The following is a 17,181-nucleotide window of genomic DNA, read 5'->3' on the forward strand; positions in this document are numbered from 1 at the left end:
ATGACATTTCTATGTTCTCTGCTGGCAGCCTGGAGACAGTAAACTGGCAGGGTCCCGGTACTCCCAGTTCTGACATCCTCTGTGTATGGTAGTCACTGCTTCTTTGGCAGTTCCAAGTTTTCAAAACTACCAGCTTTAAAAATCATCTCAAGTCTAAGTAAGCAACTTCTAAGTAAGCATTCAAAGATAATCCCCACTTCTTCCCAAGTCATAGAGAATAAGACATCTCTGAGAGATGTCTTACACGGGGCACAGAACCTTGTCCAGAGCCCGCCCCTTCTCTAGCTGCTGAGTCCACTCTGCACACTCTTGACTACTGGCTTTGGTAAGACTATGATTTGCATTCTGAGATCTGAGGTTCTCCACAGCAGCCAGCTGCCTGCATTGATGCTACTGTATCCATGCTAACCAGCCCTCAGCTAAAGGAGGATGACAGAAACAAAAGGGACATAAGCTGCAAAGCATGGACACCTGCTGTCCCCTACGCTCCCAAGTCCATGGGAAAGCACGTGCACACACTTGTGCTCCAAGGATTCCCAGGGTGATCCTGGTCTGCTTACCTGAACACTACACTTTGGAAGATTGAGCTTTTCTGGCTTGATCTTGACCTTTTCCTTAGGTCTTGGTTTTTGTTCTTTACCTGAACTTAGAAATCTCATAGTAGCTGCCGCATGTTTGAGAATGCAGTCATTACTGCAATACACCGAGTCAGGCTGCGCCACACTGGAGCACCCAGGGCCGATGCACCGCGAAGCACCAGGAGCCTCTACGACCTGCAGAACGAGACAGGTGACTTCAGATGAAGTACACTCCAACGTCCACAGCCAGCACCTCGTGACGGCATTACCAAGTGCCAAGGTCACTGCTCTTAACTGAGAGACACAGAACAGTATTTTTGGTATGGTGGCAGGACTCTCTGGTTACTTCTGCTACACATGCTCTGTAGTCTTCCTCACCCTTGAGGCTGGACTTGGAGGGAACATGAGTAAGACTGGACAGGGAGGGACTAGGTCTCTCCTGAAGAGAAGACTCCAAGGCGCTTTTGAGGTAAGCTGCTGTTTTGAGAGGGGGTCACCCAAGGCTATGATATTGGCAAATAAAATACATGAAACCCGACTGAATTTGAATTTAGAGAAACTGATTTTTAATATGCCATGAAAACTGCACAGGATAACATTCATACTAATTGACGTGAGGGCTCACCAACATCTCATGAGACCATGCCCATGCAACCCTCACCACAGGCCCCTAAGACACTGAGCAGAAGACACAGCTAGGCAAACCAGGCTCTGACGCCTGGAGACTGCAAGCAGGAATGCATGAAGTTCCAAGTTGAGCTTATGGCAACTTGTAGTAACATCATGCAAAGAGGAAACGAAAACACACCAGAGCACACACGGCTGTCCAGCTCAACACCTCTGAAGCACACGTGATGGTTAACTGGATCAACCACAGGCACATCCATGTTCACTTGAGAAAGATCTAACTTCTCAAATATTTAACATCATTGCTTTTCTTCCATTGATAAGTTCTATGTAGAATAAATTCAACCTTATGTCAAACATGAGCTTACTGATGACCCAACCACATATTACCAGTTTATGTCCTGTTTTCCTGTATTCCCTTCTGAACATTTCCATCATATGATCATCTAAATGGCCCGTCCTCACACATTCCCAGCTTAGAGATAACAGTGTGAGAAGGTTAACAGAGATGCTTCTACACATAGCAATCTCAATCCTCTGCTGAGGACGCAAGAGATCCAGGTTAAAAAAGGTGCTGAACTGTGCCCCTCATGGGAAATGGGATACAGCCCTGTGAGTGCAGGAGATGGTTCTCACTAGCAGATGTCAACAGTGTTGTGGCCCCAGGGGCTTCAAGCCAGGTGGACAGAGATATACCAAGTGTGCCACACTCAGCAGGGCAACAGTGCTAAAAGCATGAGAAAGACACCAAAGAAAGACAAATTTGGGGGGTGGAAGTCCTGGGGATTGAACCCAGGGTGCTCTACCACTGAACTCCATCACTAGAGCCCTTTTCCTGTTGAGACAGGGTATAGCTAAGCTCCTGGGATGACATGCATGCACAGCATCCAGCAAGAAAGGCTAAATTTTTAAAAGTCAGTACTGGCATAGAAAGTCGACAGGTACATTTTTTTTTTTTTTTTTTTTAAAGGACATCCTTGGGACAATACACGGCATAAACAGAAGCCAGGTATAGGGTATTTTCCTGTTAGGGCACAGAAAAACCCTAACTCACTCCCAAGGAAAGACACTCTCCCAGTCTTGGTGCTTCTGCCAACTGTAAGTCTGTCATCTGTAAGGTTGAGCCCCTTATGTTCTCCCTGGAGAGAAATACTTACAGGCTGGAATATCTTGAGTTTTTTCTTGCCACTGGGGTTTGCAGCTTTCTCAATTCTACCCTTTATCCCCTGGTCTTCGCTAGACTTCTGCTCCACTGTCCCTATACTTGTGCAGTCCGTGCCATCCACAACTCCAGGTCTACATCTAGCTTCCTGCTCTTCTGTGGTGTCTGAATTTGTCTCATCCTGCACTTGAAGAATGGTGCAGTTTGGACAGATGTAATCCTCCCCATTCCTTTCCAGGAGTCGACCTCGAGCCTCGGAAATGCCCACACAGTCGCCATGGAACCACTCCTCACATCGGTCACAGCAGATCATGAACCTGAAAGGACACACGCACGAGAAGGCAGTGATACACTTACTAGTATATTGCGAGGTCAAATTGGCTTTAACATTCTATTATTAAAAAAGAGTGCAAATAGTTTGGTTTTCTTTTTGACTGAAGCTTTTTTTCGGGGATTGAACCCAAGGGTGCTTAAATACTGAGCTACATCCATAGCCATTTTCATTTTGAGACAGGCTCTTGCTAAGCTACTGATGCTGGCTTTGAACTTGTGATCCTCCTGCCTCAGGCTCGAGCTGTTGGGATTACAGGCATGTGCCACTATGCCTGGCTTGACTGTAGCTTTTTAAGAGTAAACTATCATCTACAACCAGAGAAACAACAGTTGTACCCCATTTGTGTACAATGAATCAAAATAAAGTTTATCAAAAAAAAAAAAAAAAAAAAGAGTAAACTAGAGGATTCAGTGTGATCTCCACATGACAGCAGCACCTTCATTCCCAATTAGCCCACAGGGACATGCTACCACCCCCAGCACCCAGAAGCCAGTGGTAGAGGGAGCTCTAGGTAACCCCTAGAAAGCCCACTGCTTCTGTCTGTTCTTCTCAAAGTGACTTGATCTGACTCGCGAGGCCCAGCTTTCAAACACTCCGATGTCGACACAGAGGGCAGATGCTCCCCTGGTGCACTCTGAAGGCACACAGCCTCCAGCCCGGAAGCCTGGCCTGACCTACCTGTTATTGTGAGGCTGGCGACAGAGGCAGTACAGTGCGTTGGGGTCGTAGCCCTCACACTCAGGCTTAGGTCTGCCCACGTCCCCTGGGTCTTCCTCGGTAGTCCTCTGAGCTGCTGTCCCCTCCGACTGACTCTCTCTCTCATCTTTTGCGCCCTGGGACGCAGCAGCCTGGCCTGCGTCTGGCTCCTGCTTGCAGGGCGGTGTGTCCTCGCCAGCACTGCCCGCCTGGACGTCCACGGTTTGCGTAGGGTCTTCCTCCCGACGCTTCTTGCGCAGGCGATTCTGGATGCCTCTCAGAGGCCTCTCCACTGGTTCTTGTTCACGCTTTCTCCGTAGGCGATTCTGAAGTTCTTTCAAAGTGAGGCCATCGCTGTCGCTGTCAGAGGTGTCGTCCTCCTCATCGCCTTCTTTTGCCTTTTCAGAAGAGGCGGGACGCGTCTTCGCCCCCGTGGAACCGGGTGCAGGGCCACCCTTCACCTCAGAGCTGCTCTCCACACTCCCTTCCGAGGCGGTCTCCACGTCTGTGACTGGGCAGGACGCTGGCTCGCTGGAATCCTCCAGGGAAACGGGCACGTTCCTCCTCCCTCGACGTCGGACTGTGGTAAGGAACTCTTCCACACGCTCGGTGCGCTTCGGCTGCCTCCCACTGCGGCGCAGGGAGAGGCTGTTCTGCTGTGGCTGCTGTTCGGCAGGGTCCACCTCAGCATCTCCCGCACCTTCACGCTTGGCAATGGTGGTTCTGCGAAACCCCCAGGTCTTCCTGAACTCTTTGCTGGTGGGTTTGATAGCCTTAGGCGCATCTTCATTGCCTGGGTCCCCTTTATCATCCATACCTAGTGATGAAAGATAATCACACTGACCAACAGCCCTGAATCACACACAGGGGTGTGCATCAGCAATAGCAATGCAACGGGTGAGTTTCCATTCACAAAGGTGGAGCTGTACGCAAACTACGTGCTCCTGCCCAGGGTCCCTGTAACTCCTGAGGACAACTTGTGATTTGTGAAGAAGATCAAGAGTCAGAGTAAATCCTTCGCAGAAGAAAATCTGAGCAACAGATCGAAATGTGTGATTGCCCTTTACCACGTAAGACTCAGCTTCACACAGCGCATAAAACCATGAGCAAAGAGCAGCTCCAGGGCACAAGGACTTGACAGAAACAGCGAGGTCCAGAGACACTCGGCTGGTGCCCAGAAGTGTGCTAGTCCATGGCACTTTGCATGGATCTGGCTAGTCTCAGGGCACCCAATACGGTGACACTTCCGACCAAGTCTATCCTGGACTCCGGAGCCTTAGCCTGGGTCCTCCCCAGGGATGCTTGTGAACTTTTTATTGTCTAAAATGAGAAACTGGAAAAACAGGGCTGGGGTGTAGCTCAGTATCACAGTACTTGCCTGGCATCAGCAAGGCCCTGGGTTCCACCCCAGCACAGGGCAGGGACAACACACACAATGACACTTAGAGACAGGATATACCTTGAGAATTCTTTTCCAATTTGTCCAGGTTTTAATCACATTTAAATTTAAATGACAACTCTGAATTCATGCCATGCTCCATCCTAAGACTGGTATAAAATGAAAACCCTAAAAATGCAAAATATACAAAATTTGAAAATTGCCAGAAATCTAACTTTTTCTTCTTAGCAGATGTAGTCTCATCTATGGATGCTGCCTGACAGTGACTCCATCACCCTGCAACCCTGACCCACACCCTGTTTAGTGACCCGAGGTAACCCCAACTGCCTAGGTGCCAACATCAATTTAAAGTCAGAGCACAAACTCAAGGATACGTGGGCACTGAGGACCTGTGTAGTAGGCACCGGGCTGACTGTAATTGCCCTTTCATTCTCACTGCGAACATTTTTAGGAACATGGTTTTCCTGCTTTTGCACCAAGTTTATACCAAGTTTTAACTGGTATGGTACTAGGGATCAAACCCAGGGCCCCGAGTACCAATAAGCACTCTATGCTGCTAAACAAGCAGCCTACCACTGAGCTACACCCTAGCCCCAGGGTAGAGCAAACCTGCTCTATGGAGTGTTGGGTCCTAATTTCCACACAGCCCTTGGGATTTTTACTCAAAAAGCAATTTGAGAGGCCAGTTATCAGCCTTCCCAGAAAGGCTCATTAGTGCAGTCCTTTCCCCTCGGGACCCCAGGCAGCTCAGACGGGGTCTGAGAGAGACTCTGATGCCTGCCTCCTGTGAATGGATGTTTTTCTGCCACAAGGATTCTCTTCTACAAAATTCAGCTCTTATCAGAGAACATACAATATGAGAGTGTAAAGGAATGCTGCATCAAATCTCAACAGATGCTTAAATGTTCATCTAAAAATCTTTGCCTAGATTCTAGAATATTTCAAATAAATATGAATGCTACATTACATCTCCCTTTACAGATAAGAACACTTTATGAATAAGAAATATAAGCTTATTAAGTGAACATTTTGTTGCTAGTGTTTAACATAATTGATGCTTTACCTGCCCCAGTGAAGAAGGCTTTTTTTCCCCTGAAATCCTAAATGTGACAAGGCTTGGCCGGCAAAGACACTTGGTCTAGCCAGTGGCCAGGCCTGGCTAGGCCTGACCTGGCCGCAGTCAGGTCACTGCTCGCTCACTCTCCTTCTCAAGAGAATTTGAACTTTTCAACAATCCAGACGATCAAGAGACAGCTACCGAAGTAAACTCCTAGAGGAAAATAAAAAACAGGTTACAGATCTTCAGTAACTGTAACTGAACCACACATTAGTAATTCAGAAAAAAATCAAGACACCAAACTAAGTTACCTGTTATGTAACCAAAGAGTGGAGAGGCTGAACTACAAAATTGTTAAAATTATTCAAAATTCCCAATATCAGAGTTCTATTATTTAACTAAAAAAGCTTAGTCAGAAGGCTAGCGTTTCTGTTTACTGAACCTCAAAGCAGCACAGTCTATAGATGTATATTACAAACAAACATTTCTGCTTCCATATCCATTCAGCACTCACTCAGACGCCTGTTCTCTCTCGACAGGTTCTCCAGAGCTGCCTCCCACCCCCAGCTGTGGCCCAGAGCCTGCTCTGGGAGCAGAACCCACCTCTTACCTCCTCCTCTGCCTGGCTCCAACTGCCTTCCCTCTAACTGTGGTCTCCCTGGTGACCCAGAACAAAGGACAAACATTCTACCTCCTTTAAAGGGACAGTGACATTAGCCCTCTGTTCACATGACACCATCACAGACACGGCTCTCCTCCATGAGAAACCCAGCCTCCAGACAATGGTTTCAGGAGTTCAGAAACCACTTCTCAAGAGGAAAACACGAACATTTACAAAGGCAAAGAAACCCAGAAGTTCTCAGGAATGAAAGATCGCTTAAGAAAAACTTCAGTTCAGGGCTGGAGTGCACCTTGGTGGCACAGCCCCTGCCTAGCATGCCTGAGGCCCTGGGTTCAACCCCCAGTACCACAAAAAAAATAAGCAAACAAGTCAGGCGCGGACACTCCCATAATCCCAGCAGCTCTGGAGGCTGAGGCAGGAGAGTTCAAAGCCAGCCTCAGCAACAGCAAGGTGGCTAAGCAACTCAGTGAGACCCTGTCTCTAAAGAACACAAAATAGGCTGGGGATGTGGCTCAGTGGTCAAGTGCCCCTGAGTTCAATCCTTGGCACCACCCTCCAAAAGTAAACAAAAAAAGGGTATTTTGAAAGAGCAGATCACCTTATATCCAACTGTTAAATTCTTACCAACACAGAGAACTAAATGTAAAAGTTCAATTAATGTATAAGATAGAAACATATGTAGATATATCAAGACAAAAGTAAAAACAAAATAAAACATATGCCTAAGGTAAAAGTAAAAAAAAAAAAAAAAAAAAGCGTTAAGTTTCTATGGCAACCTATTGTGCAATGGGTAGAGCTGCACAGCACATCACAGCGAATGTGGCCACAACACTGTAGTAACATACTAGTGACAACTTCCTCCCAGGAGAAAGCCAGGCATCTCTCCAGGTGGGAAAGGGACACTGCAGGTGAACACTGATGTACTGAATTTATAATTAGCTTTCTACACTTCTAAGCATGTTTTTTCTCAGTGAAAACTTCTCCATTTCACACTAAACATCAACAGGGAAATGCTGTGAATATGGGCATTAGCCGTACCCCTGCCAGCCAACACTCCTCACCAGCTCTGCTAGCTAGTCAGCACAGTCAGGAGTGGACCCTGTGGTTTCCCTCAGCTGTAGCTCCCAAACTGCTGGTCTCAACTGATACTCCAAAGAGCTTATTTATTTATGCAGGAAGTATTCACTTATATTTCCAATGTTTTCAGTATATACTTAAAAAATAAATCCATTACACATTAACACTTTATTAATGAAAAAATGCTATTTCTAAACAATCACAAACTAGTGCTGAGTAGTATTTCATATTTTCACAAATCCCTGGCTTAATAGAAGACAGTTGGATTTTTTTTTTTTTTTTCTTTTTTTTTTTAAACAGTGCTGAGGAGAGAACCCAGGCATGCTCTCCAGGACTTTTTGCCTTTGGAAACAAGGTCTTACTAAGATGCTTCAGCCCTCCTGTTCAGCCCTCCCAGTCCACAGCTGGATCTTCCTATGTGCTCTGCAGTCTATCTGCTGTGCAGAGTCTTAGCTGAAATACCTGAAGAAAGCCCTGCCTTACACAGTATGTCATTAGAAACCGGAGAAATGTTTCAACAATCTTCTACCTAATTGTGGGCGTTCATTGACATTACACAAAATCTGGACAAGTAGCACTTTCATAAAAGCAACTGCAACATGGAATCTGAAACCAGATCAATGAATGTTTCACTTTCTTACATTGAAACCTACTGGTCTGTCTTGCACTTTAAGTACATCTTTACTGGGGAGTTGTTTTCTTAGAACAGTGGCATGAGTTTCAGGCAGAGGACACAAAAGAAATGCATTTGTTAATGTCAGCTGGCATCTCCTAGAAGTCTAACTATCAGGCAGGGATCACAAGCACAGTAGAAAATATTAAGTTTTCTCTTGAAAGTGTAAATTTTATCTTTACCAACAAATACTGTCAGCTGCTTTCCTTGAGACCCATACCATTCAACTTGGAGAAAACACCTGCCAAACACCTGGTGCGCCAGCCGCCCGTTTCTGCTGAGAAGGTGGCTGGCTGGCTCAGTTCACAGTCCTGGCTCCCAAGGGCTGCTCCCAGAGAAGCCCACTGTGTGCATGCAGAAGTGTGTTAGGTGCACTTGCCATCTCTTCACAGGCCAGGTTAGACTGATATACGACTAAGGTTGATGTTTATAAAACTAATACTTCCACTGCTTCATCAAGGACATTCATTCTTAAGGGAAACTGGCCTATTTCAAAGGTGCAGTGCATGGTAAGAAACACAGGGAGCTTTGCACATGGGTCCAAACGTCAACTTGGAGGAAAAGGCTCATCACTGTTGAAAGTTTTGACCTTAGCTATAGGGAGGGCTGAGGACCCCCAGAGGTCCAGGAACATACGTGGACATGGCTACATGTCATTCATATTAGCCTAAGGACACACTGGGAATGTGCAAAGCATGTAATAATACCATTGATGTTGCACAAACACTTTCTCCACGAAGGTTCAGCAACGATCTCCCAACTCCCCTTGGAGTCCGACGCTGCCAGATGCTGGCTGCCTGACCAAATTTTTGAAAAACCCTCTTAAAATCTTATTTTATACTATTACTTAAACATACCCTCTCGAAATGTCTTATATTATTACTTAAAAAGGAATCTTGAATATTATAGTGATGCATGACTTTTTAACCCACATACATCTAAATGTTCAATTGTTACTATTCTAACTTTGCTTTAAGTGAATAAGGAAAGCAAGTCTATCTACAAGAAACTAGTTCCACACACGTGAGAATATGTGATCAACTGCTAAGACACCTTAAAATAAGCTATAGAACCATGGTGAAGTTACCATATTCATTCGAGACAAAAAGATAATACACAAGTGCATATTTTGTCCCATTTGGTGGCAAAACTTGTTTTTCAAACTTCATTTTCTCCTAAAGCAAAACTCTAATTAACATTTTTAATTCTGAAGCAATTCTATCCTGCCAGTCAGAAATCACACCCAATGCTTATATTAACAAAACCTCATTATTTTGAACTGTGTTCAGAACTTGTAAACTGTGGCAGACTAAGCCAAAGTTTACACTTACTTATGTGTTCTACTAAGGATCTTCTGTCTCAGCGATCTTTTATAATGTGGATGAAGAGGGACTGAGAATATGTTAGCTTAAAGTTCTTTACTAAAAACAAAAAGAAAGATCACCGAGAAAGGGCTCTTCTACAACTCGGTTTTGCTTGTGGTACTAGGGATTGAACCCAGGGGCACTTTACCACTGAGCACATCCCCAGCCCTTCTTATTTGATTTTGAGAAAGTCTTATTGAGTTGCCCAGGCTGGCCTCCAACTTGTGATCCCCCCTCAGCCTCCCAAGTAGCTGGGATTATAGGCCTGTGGCCAGTGTCACTGAATCCAGCTACAACTCAGTTTTTATTAATGGAATAATCAAATAATAAGGATGTGTCTAGAAATTTCAGAAAAGCAAGTTTCATGTCCTTTTGCCTCAGCAGCAGTTGCGTGCAGTCGACATGATACCTGCCTATAGGCTGCTCTTCAGCCCCCTTCTGGGCCCCAGTTTGCAGCAGCAAAGGTCATGCACGATCATCATTTGTGGAGGTGAGGTTTGGGCCCAGGAGGGAAACCAAGAGAAAAATGCTTGGAGACGAAGGCCGCAGCCAGGCCCCCCACACCCCTTGTCTCTGGTTTCTGGCACAAGCAAAGGCCTGTGCCCTCAATGGCAACTCAAGTGGGGATTTTAACTGTCCAAGTGATGGCCAGGAACCAGACAGTAAGGTGTCAGGCAAAAGAAAAATGCAAGGGTCTCACTGCTGTCTGTTCAGAAGTAGGCTACAGTCTCCCAGATGGCCACTTGGGCTGGGCATCCCTCCTGTCTCTTCCATACTGTCCCTGAGACACCATGTCCCTGTACCAGGGTGAATGTTGCTCTTAATGAAAGGTCATCACCAAGCCTGAGCGGTCACTGCAGTGTATAGGTTCAGATACTCATCAGGAAATCTAGAGTTGATAATGCGTCCTAAGCGCACAGGAGGATGCCATGTTTCCAGGACAGTCCTGCATTCAAATGCAAAGGACTCCAGAGATTCCGGGATCTGTAGCTCTGGGCAACTCTGATCATGGGGTCTCCCCCTTCACTGGCCACTGCCCTCTCAGCACCCAGGACTAGCCCTTACCCAGCCCCTCCACTAGCACGGCTCCAAGGGGATCCACGAGTTGTGTATAAATGAAAAGCACACTCACAGTAAATGCAGCAAAGTGCCAGTGTGCACAATGAAGGTGTGCTCCAGGCAGCAATGGGGCCACAGCAGGAATCCTGGTCTCATTGAGCCTGAGACAAAGGCAGCCTGCAACTTGCCTCACTGAGAAGAGTTCACATTGAAATGCACCTTAGACTGATTTCACACTTCTTCCAAAAATACAAGAAATTGGTCGAGCCCATGAGCACAGTTCAAAGACACTATCTATCTTCTTGAAAGTAATGCACTTCGGATGTTTATGACCAACTATATTTTACACTCTCATTTCCCAAAATAACAGGACCTTCAAAAGTAAACTCTTAGAAGGTGGTTCAGGCCCCCCCTACTCCCCAAATCTAAGCCATTTGCATAATACTAAGACATTATGTGCCCTGTCTACCTTCACTCACAAGAGGGTGTGGACAGTTCTCCGGAAGCTTAAGAACAGGGACGTGAGAATTCAGCTGCTGTCAGCCAGACAGATTTGCAAAAACATAAATGTCATCTTTCCCATTAAATATTTTGGACTTGGGAAGTAGTTCCCATAAAATGCTATTTATGATAAAATGCAAAGAATGTAAAGGCTGATCATCCTAAAAGTTATAAAATGTATTTAAAAATTAAATGTCTCCTTTGTGGCATCAACATACACAGTCTAAACAAGAACTCTTGGTTTTTTTCAGGACTTTGAGGAGAATGAAGAGGTCTGGAGTTCATCTGAGAGTGGCTGGTGTGGGGCACTGAACTCCACAGACAGGATTTGAAGGGGCTGCCCCTCAACTTGCCCAGAGCCACCTGCCCCCTATCCCTTCTGTCAGGACTCTGAGGACAACAAAAACTGCTGCAATACTTGCATTTTCCAGACCCCCTGTTTCTGGTGATGGCTCACTGCGAGGGCTCTGGATGGCTGCCACCTAAGTTCAGGCTGTAACTTCCCTCCAGCATTCACCGTGCAAGGAGGAGCTACATCTTAGGGAAGCTTCCGAGTTTCAGGCCACAGCACTAGAGGTCTTGGAAACTCAAATACCAGGAATGGACTGTTTTTTGGCTGGACTCTTCCTTCCTTCCATGGGGTTGGGGAAGGACAATACCTATTTATCTGTTGCAGGGTAGGGGTGGAGGTGGAAGACTGGAACTTATGCGAAAGGAGTTCTGGCACAAGTAAGATTTCCTGTGTCAACTTTTACAGATCCATGAAGTGCTGAATTTGAGAGTCAAGCCTAAGAAGCAACTTCCTGTATTCAGTGCACAGGTGGCAGAGAACCAGAAAGGCTATTTTACTACTTGAGAAATGCTACAAAAGAGAAAATACTACTGTGGGGCCTTGCTGTTTCCTTCAAGTGATTTTTACTAATTTTGTGTACTTCAATTGTGTTGATGTAGTCTGCCTTGTGTATCTGATATGACAGCTCTGAGTGCAAAATAAGAGAAAGATTTATAATTTTAAAAAAATTTTTTAATGAGAAAACACTATTTTAAAGTTACAATCTAACAAATCCAGACTGAGTCAGCACCTATATGGTGAGGACCCTAGAGCTTCTGAGAACAGCCCTCTTGGTATAGGTTCCGAGTTGCTGGTCTTGCCCCTGTTGACAGCAGTCTCCAGTGCCCAGCACCATAGCAAGACTCTCTCCAAGCCAGACATTTGTGGGGTGGGAGCTCACAGAGCAGCCCATGCATGAGGAAGCAGGTTCCCAGACTTCAGTTCTAGCTGCAAGCAGAACCTCTGGGGATGTTCCTAGTGCACTGAGCCACACTTCCCCATCTGTGAAATGGGGGCAATGCAGACACTTTCCAAAAGGTTTCTGAACCAATACTATATCAAGTGCCAAATCAGTATGGTGCTTGGCAAGTGTGCAACAAATGGCCAAAGTCCCCATCAAAAGGACAGCACAAATGTTGGTGAGAGCTTGCAGAATAAGCTCTCTAAGGTTGTTTCTCCAACAAGTATTTACCAAAACCTCCCATGTGATGGGCATAGGGGACAAAGGTGTCATCCCTGTCCTCAAGGAGAGGGTGGGGCTGCTTTCCTTTTGACAAAGCAAACTCATGAGGACATGCACAGGTAGGTTTTCCCAAAAGGTGACAAAATGAGCACAACTAACATTCACCATAGATGACTAGAGTGAAAAATATCATGAAAACATCCATAGGGTAAAAGTCAAGATCTAAATCAAAAGACAAGCATCCAGCATTCAGAGCCATAGGAGTTTCAAAACCTGGAAATGCAATAGCAGGGACAACCAGCCCAGGCAGCAGCCACATTCTCTAAACATTCACAGCCACCACACACACTCACGGTCACCAACAGGTAATAACTGTAGTATGGGGCTCCTTTCTGGTGTCCTATTTTCACACATTGTTTAATTTTCTATATGTATTTATCTTTATAACCAAATCACACAAAAGCCAGTTTTATTTTGTAAAAAACTGACTTACACTACTCACCCCCTTTCTGAGACAGGGTCTGGCTAAGTTGCCCTGCCTGGTCTAGAATTGGTGGGGACAGAAAGATTCTCCCACCTCAGCCTCCCCAGTCGCTGACACTACAGGGGGCGGGCTACTTTGCCATTTTAGAAAGGCATGTGCTGATTCATCTTTTTATAAAGATATGCTAAATACCACTTAAATATCTCTATCAGCATATGAATCCGAGCACCTAGGTTCTGGTGCTCAGGAAGAGAAATATCTGCCTTACAAATTACACCACACAAGACAACTACCACCTAGTGATGTTTTTTGATAGTCACAGCTAGAGAATTCTTAAAAAACAGGTGCGACTACCAATTCAACTCCCCTTATCAATTCACCCTCAAATTTACTAATCAAGAGAACAAAACAAAGCCTGGGCAACAGACTGTCAGAGCAAGCATGTGCACTCGGACGAAGCGAGCTCACTTCAGACTTTGGGCTTTGCCCTCGTCCTTCCGACGAGCTCCTTATCGCTGGCTGTTAATCATGCAACTCCTGTAACGGAGTCAGCCTGCACCATCCGACACCAGCCGGGGACTGCTAGGGAGCCCGGGGCAGGGGGCTTCGCGAACGACTGGGGCGCCCGCCGGCACAGGAGCGAAGGGCCTCGCCCAGGGTGCGCGGGCGACGGGCAGGGGGCCTGGAGGCACCGCCCCGGCTCTTCAGGGCCAGCGGGAAACGCCGGCACCCACGGGACGCTCGGCCTCCTCGGCGACCCCGCGCCGCGCGAAGGCCACCAGGGGGGCGACCCCGGCCTTCCGCCCGCGGCGCGGCCTCGCCCAGCAGGGCCCTCGCCCGCCCGCCCGCCCGCCCGCGCCGCCCGTGATTCAGCTAATCGCGCCGCCCTCTCGGGGCGCCGCGCCGGAGCAAGACCGCCCGCCATCTTCTCGGCGGCAGCGGCGCCGCGCGGGCCCGGCTCCGCCCCGCTCCCGAGTGCGGCCGGCGCGGCGCCCGCCCCTCCGCCGCGCCCCGGAGCACTCACCGCGGCCGCCGGACTCCCGCGGCCATTTCCTGCGCCGCGGCCCGGCTAGAGCGCGCGACGGGCGGGGGCCGGCGAGACGCGGCGGGGCAGAGCGGCGCCCCCGCGCGGCAGGCGGAGGCCGGCCAGCGAGACGCCGCGCGGGTAGAGCGGCCGCCGCGCAGCCACGCCGCGCCCCGCCCAGCTCCGCGCAGTCTAGAACAACTGCTTCCGCCTCGCGGCTGGGCTGCGCGCCTTAGGGGGCGGCTCCTTGGGTCGCCCGGGCACTTCGCTCCTCAACGCTTTGGCCAGCAGGGACCGGCGCTCCGCGGCAGCTGCGGGGGAGAGGATCAGGAAGGAAAGGCCCAGGATTCCCTTCCGCTGGCCGCCCTTCTCGCCCTCCAGCACCCAGGGGTGTGCTGCCCGCGGGGTTTCCCCTGGACCCGAACCGTGCCCCCTTCGGTGCCAAAAAGCAGGGTCTGGGCGTGTGTGCCCACGGGGTTGACATGGGCCAGCGTACGTTTACTGTCGAGAAGGCACTGAGGTCTTGTGGGTTTTCAACCTTCCACCTAGCCTGCCTTTATTTAGCTAACTGGTGACACCCCATCATTTCTGTCCCCAAATGTCTCAGGAAACACAGGAGTGGGCGCATTGATACCTGCGTTGAGAGCAAGCCCCCTGCTTCTACTTCGCTGTGAACAGCGACTCAAGTCTTGGAAGGAGTACCCTGAACAGGTGTTGATCCCTCAGTGAGAGCAAAGAGATGTAAAGTGTTCAGCAAAAATGCAAATGACTCCAACGCTTCCATCCATCCATGAGCCAGGGGCCTGGGAAGCCGTAGTTTCTAATAAACATCTCCCAAGATTACAAGACCCGCCCATTCCTGAGACTATCTCCAAAAGAAAACTTAGCTATGGATGGGGACGTTAACTTAGTGATAAGAGTACTTGCCTATTATGAACAAGGTCCCGGATTCAATCCCAAGTACTGGGCAGAGAAAAGAAAACTCTGATGTATAACCAAGGCTGGTTTTTGCTGGTGTGAGCCATTAGAACCAGTGGAATCTGGCAGGGAAGTACTCACAGCCCTCCCTTGAGTGTGCCTCCTGGTAGAGGAGAGAGGGTTTTTGCCCCCAGAAACGGTACAGTGGGGAGTTTAGTTTAGCAACCACACAGTGGGGGCGGGAGAGTAGCTCAGTGTTAGTGGACACGCCTAGCGTGCCAAGAGTTTCATCCCCAGCACACACAGGCAGGTAGTGTGACCTTGGGCAAGCAGTTGGTAGAAAGGGGACTCTGATGGGGGAAGGAGGAAAGCCACAGGAGGTCTGGAGAGTAGCTCCAGGAGAGTCTCTGGCTGGCCTCTCGCTTCTTTACAGGAAGCAAAACCAGCAGCAAATTCTTTATCCAACAGGGTGAGATTTCAAAAGATTTTAACTCTGGGGTGCAGTTTCAGGTGGGGCATTCAGAGAGGAAAGAGGACAAGGGGGAAGCCCGGAAAACTTAAACCTGCACAACCAAGTGAAAGCAGGGGAAAGGCAAGAGCTGGACCGCTGCAGCCCTTGGGCCTCCTGGGTTCCCCAGGGCCTGCAAGCAGACTGACTACACTCCTCCCCTTCCACCCTCAGAAGTTGCTGGGATGCTAGGCGTGGCCATCAGGAGCGGCTACTCTGGGTATTTAAAGTTGAGCCCTGCTCAACTTTAAAATGAGTACTTCCTCCTAACCTTATTTCAAAGTAAAACTCAGGGGGCAAAATGAACAAATTCCAGTTGTCTCGAAAAATTCTTCCCTGAATGCCCTAATCTAGCAAGAAAATCCCAAAGTTGAACCAACACGTGGCATGGAGGCCAGGCAGGAGCTCCAGGAGATACCTGCTGGTGGTCAACACCCACAGAGGTAGTGGGCTGGGGCCTGGCCCAAGTTGCTTGCTTCTCTACCCTTAATGCGGGAGGAGGGGCGAGGAGGAGGGGAAGGGGGAGGGTGAAGGAGCACAGCAGGGGATTCCAGTAGCTGCCTGGCCCTGTTGGCCCTTCTTCCCTGACCTGCACTCTAGTTGGGAGGTACCAGGCAGCAGGCAGGACTCCCCCCCACTGCAAGCACTCAGGCAGGCAGGGGCAGCATTTGATCTCACTGCTCAGGCCATGTCTACCTGGGGCAAGACCTTCACGCACTGCAACCCAGGGTCCCGGCACTCAGGCTGTGCCCAAATCTTGTGGACTCACAAAAGTGCATGAACAGGTAATCACAAGGCACAAGACCATTCCCCAGGGACAGGAGGCAGGAGGCACCCCCCCACACACACACACACCCAAGGAAAAGACAAATGAACCCAGCACACTGTCCAGGTATCCTCAGGGTATGGAGTGGGGCTGGGTCCAAGACCCAGGATACCAAAATCTGGATGTGCATGTCGTTACATAAAATAGTGCAGTCTGCACGTAACTTGCGTACACCCTCCCATATACCTTAAATCATCTCTAAATGACTTGTAATACCTAATCAATATAAATGCTATGTAAACAGTGTTACTCTGTGCTGTTTAGGGAATAATGACAAGAAAAGAGTCTGTACATGTTCAGTATGGAGCAATTTTTTTCCTAATATTTTTGGTCCACTTGGCTGAGTGTATGGATGCAGAACATGTGGAATCAGAAAGCCATGTATTTTCTTACTGTCAGTGAAAGCTTAAACCACTATGTTTTGTTTTACTTTCTAAGAAACTGGTGAGTTTTTATTACTTTTACACTGTGTAAGACCAGCTAACGTGGTGATGCGGATGAAGCCAGAGCCATGCTAGGTGAGCCTCCATCTCTGAGCTGCACCCCAGCCCCACAGGCAGCCTTACAAAGCCTACTTGCACAAGCAATCAATTCACAATCAGATTCACTACTTCTTCCCCCAAAGCAAAACAGATAAGCATGTTCTTTGGTTCCACTTAAAGAAAACAGTAGGTTAAGGCCCTAGCCAGATCTTTGTCCCTCAGCAGGGCAGATACTGCCTTTGCATTACTGAGGAAGAGCACCCTCAGAAAGGGCAA

The 17,181-nt window shown here is 48.1% G+C and overlaps 1 protein-coding gene across 6 annotated transcripts in view; it reads right to left on the minus strand.

The window, feature by feature from the left end:
• DIDO1 (death inducer-obliterator 1) overlaps positions 1-17,181 on the minus strand; it is a 50,235-nt gene that overhangs the window by 26,488 nt on the left and 6,566 nt on the right. For 3 of the 6 annotated variants that reach the window (XM_079127985.1, XM_079127980.1, XM_079127982.1), the window contains exons 2-6: positions 5,860-6,066; positions 4,857-4,964; positions 3,380-4,214; positions 2,363-2,684; positions 561-773 (exon numbers count right to left, since the gene is read on the minus strand). In XM_079127985.1, the coding sequence (XP_078984111.1) occupies positions 561-773; positions 2,363-2,684; positions 3,380-4,212 (1,368 nt within the window). In that variant the 5' untranslated portion in view covers positions 4,213-4,214; positions 4,857-4,964; positions 5,860-6,066. Of the gene's footprint in view, positions 1-560; positions 774-2,362; positions 2,685-3,379; positions 4,215-4,856; positions 4,965-5,859; positions 6,067-6,463; positions 7,065-14,171; positions 14,320-17,181 lie in introns of those variants that run through there. The other 3 variants (XM_079127981.1, XM_079127983.1, XM_079127984.1) reach the window with 3 other exon arrangements.

This window comes from Sciurus vulgaris (genome assembly GCF_902686455.1).
Source record: "Sciurus vulgaris genome assembly, chromosome: 2".
Classification (NCBI taxonomy): Eukaryota; Metazoa; Chordata; class Mammalia; order Rodentia; family Sciuridae; genus Sciurus; species Sciurus vulgaris.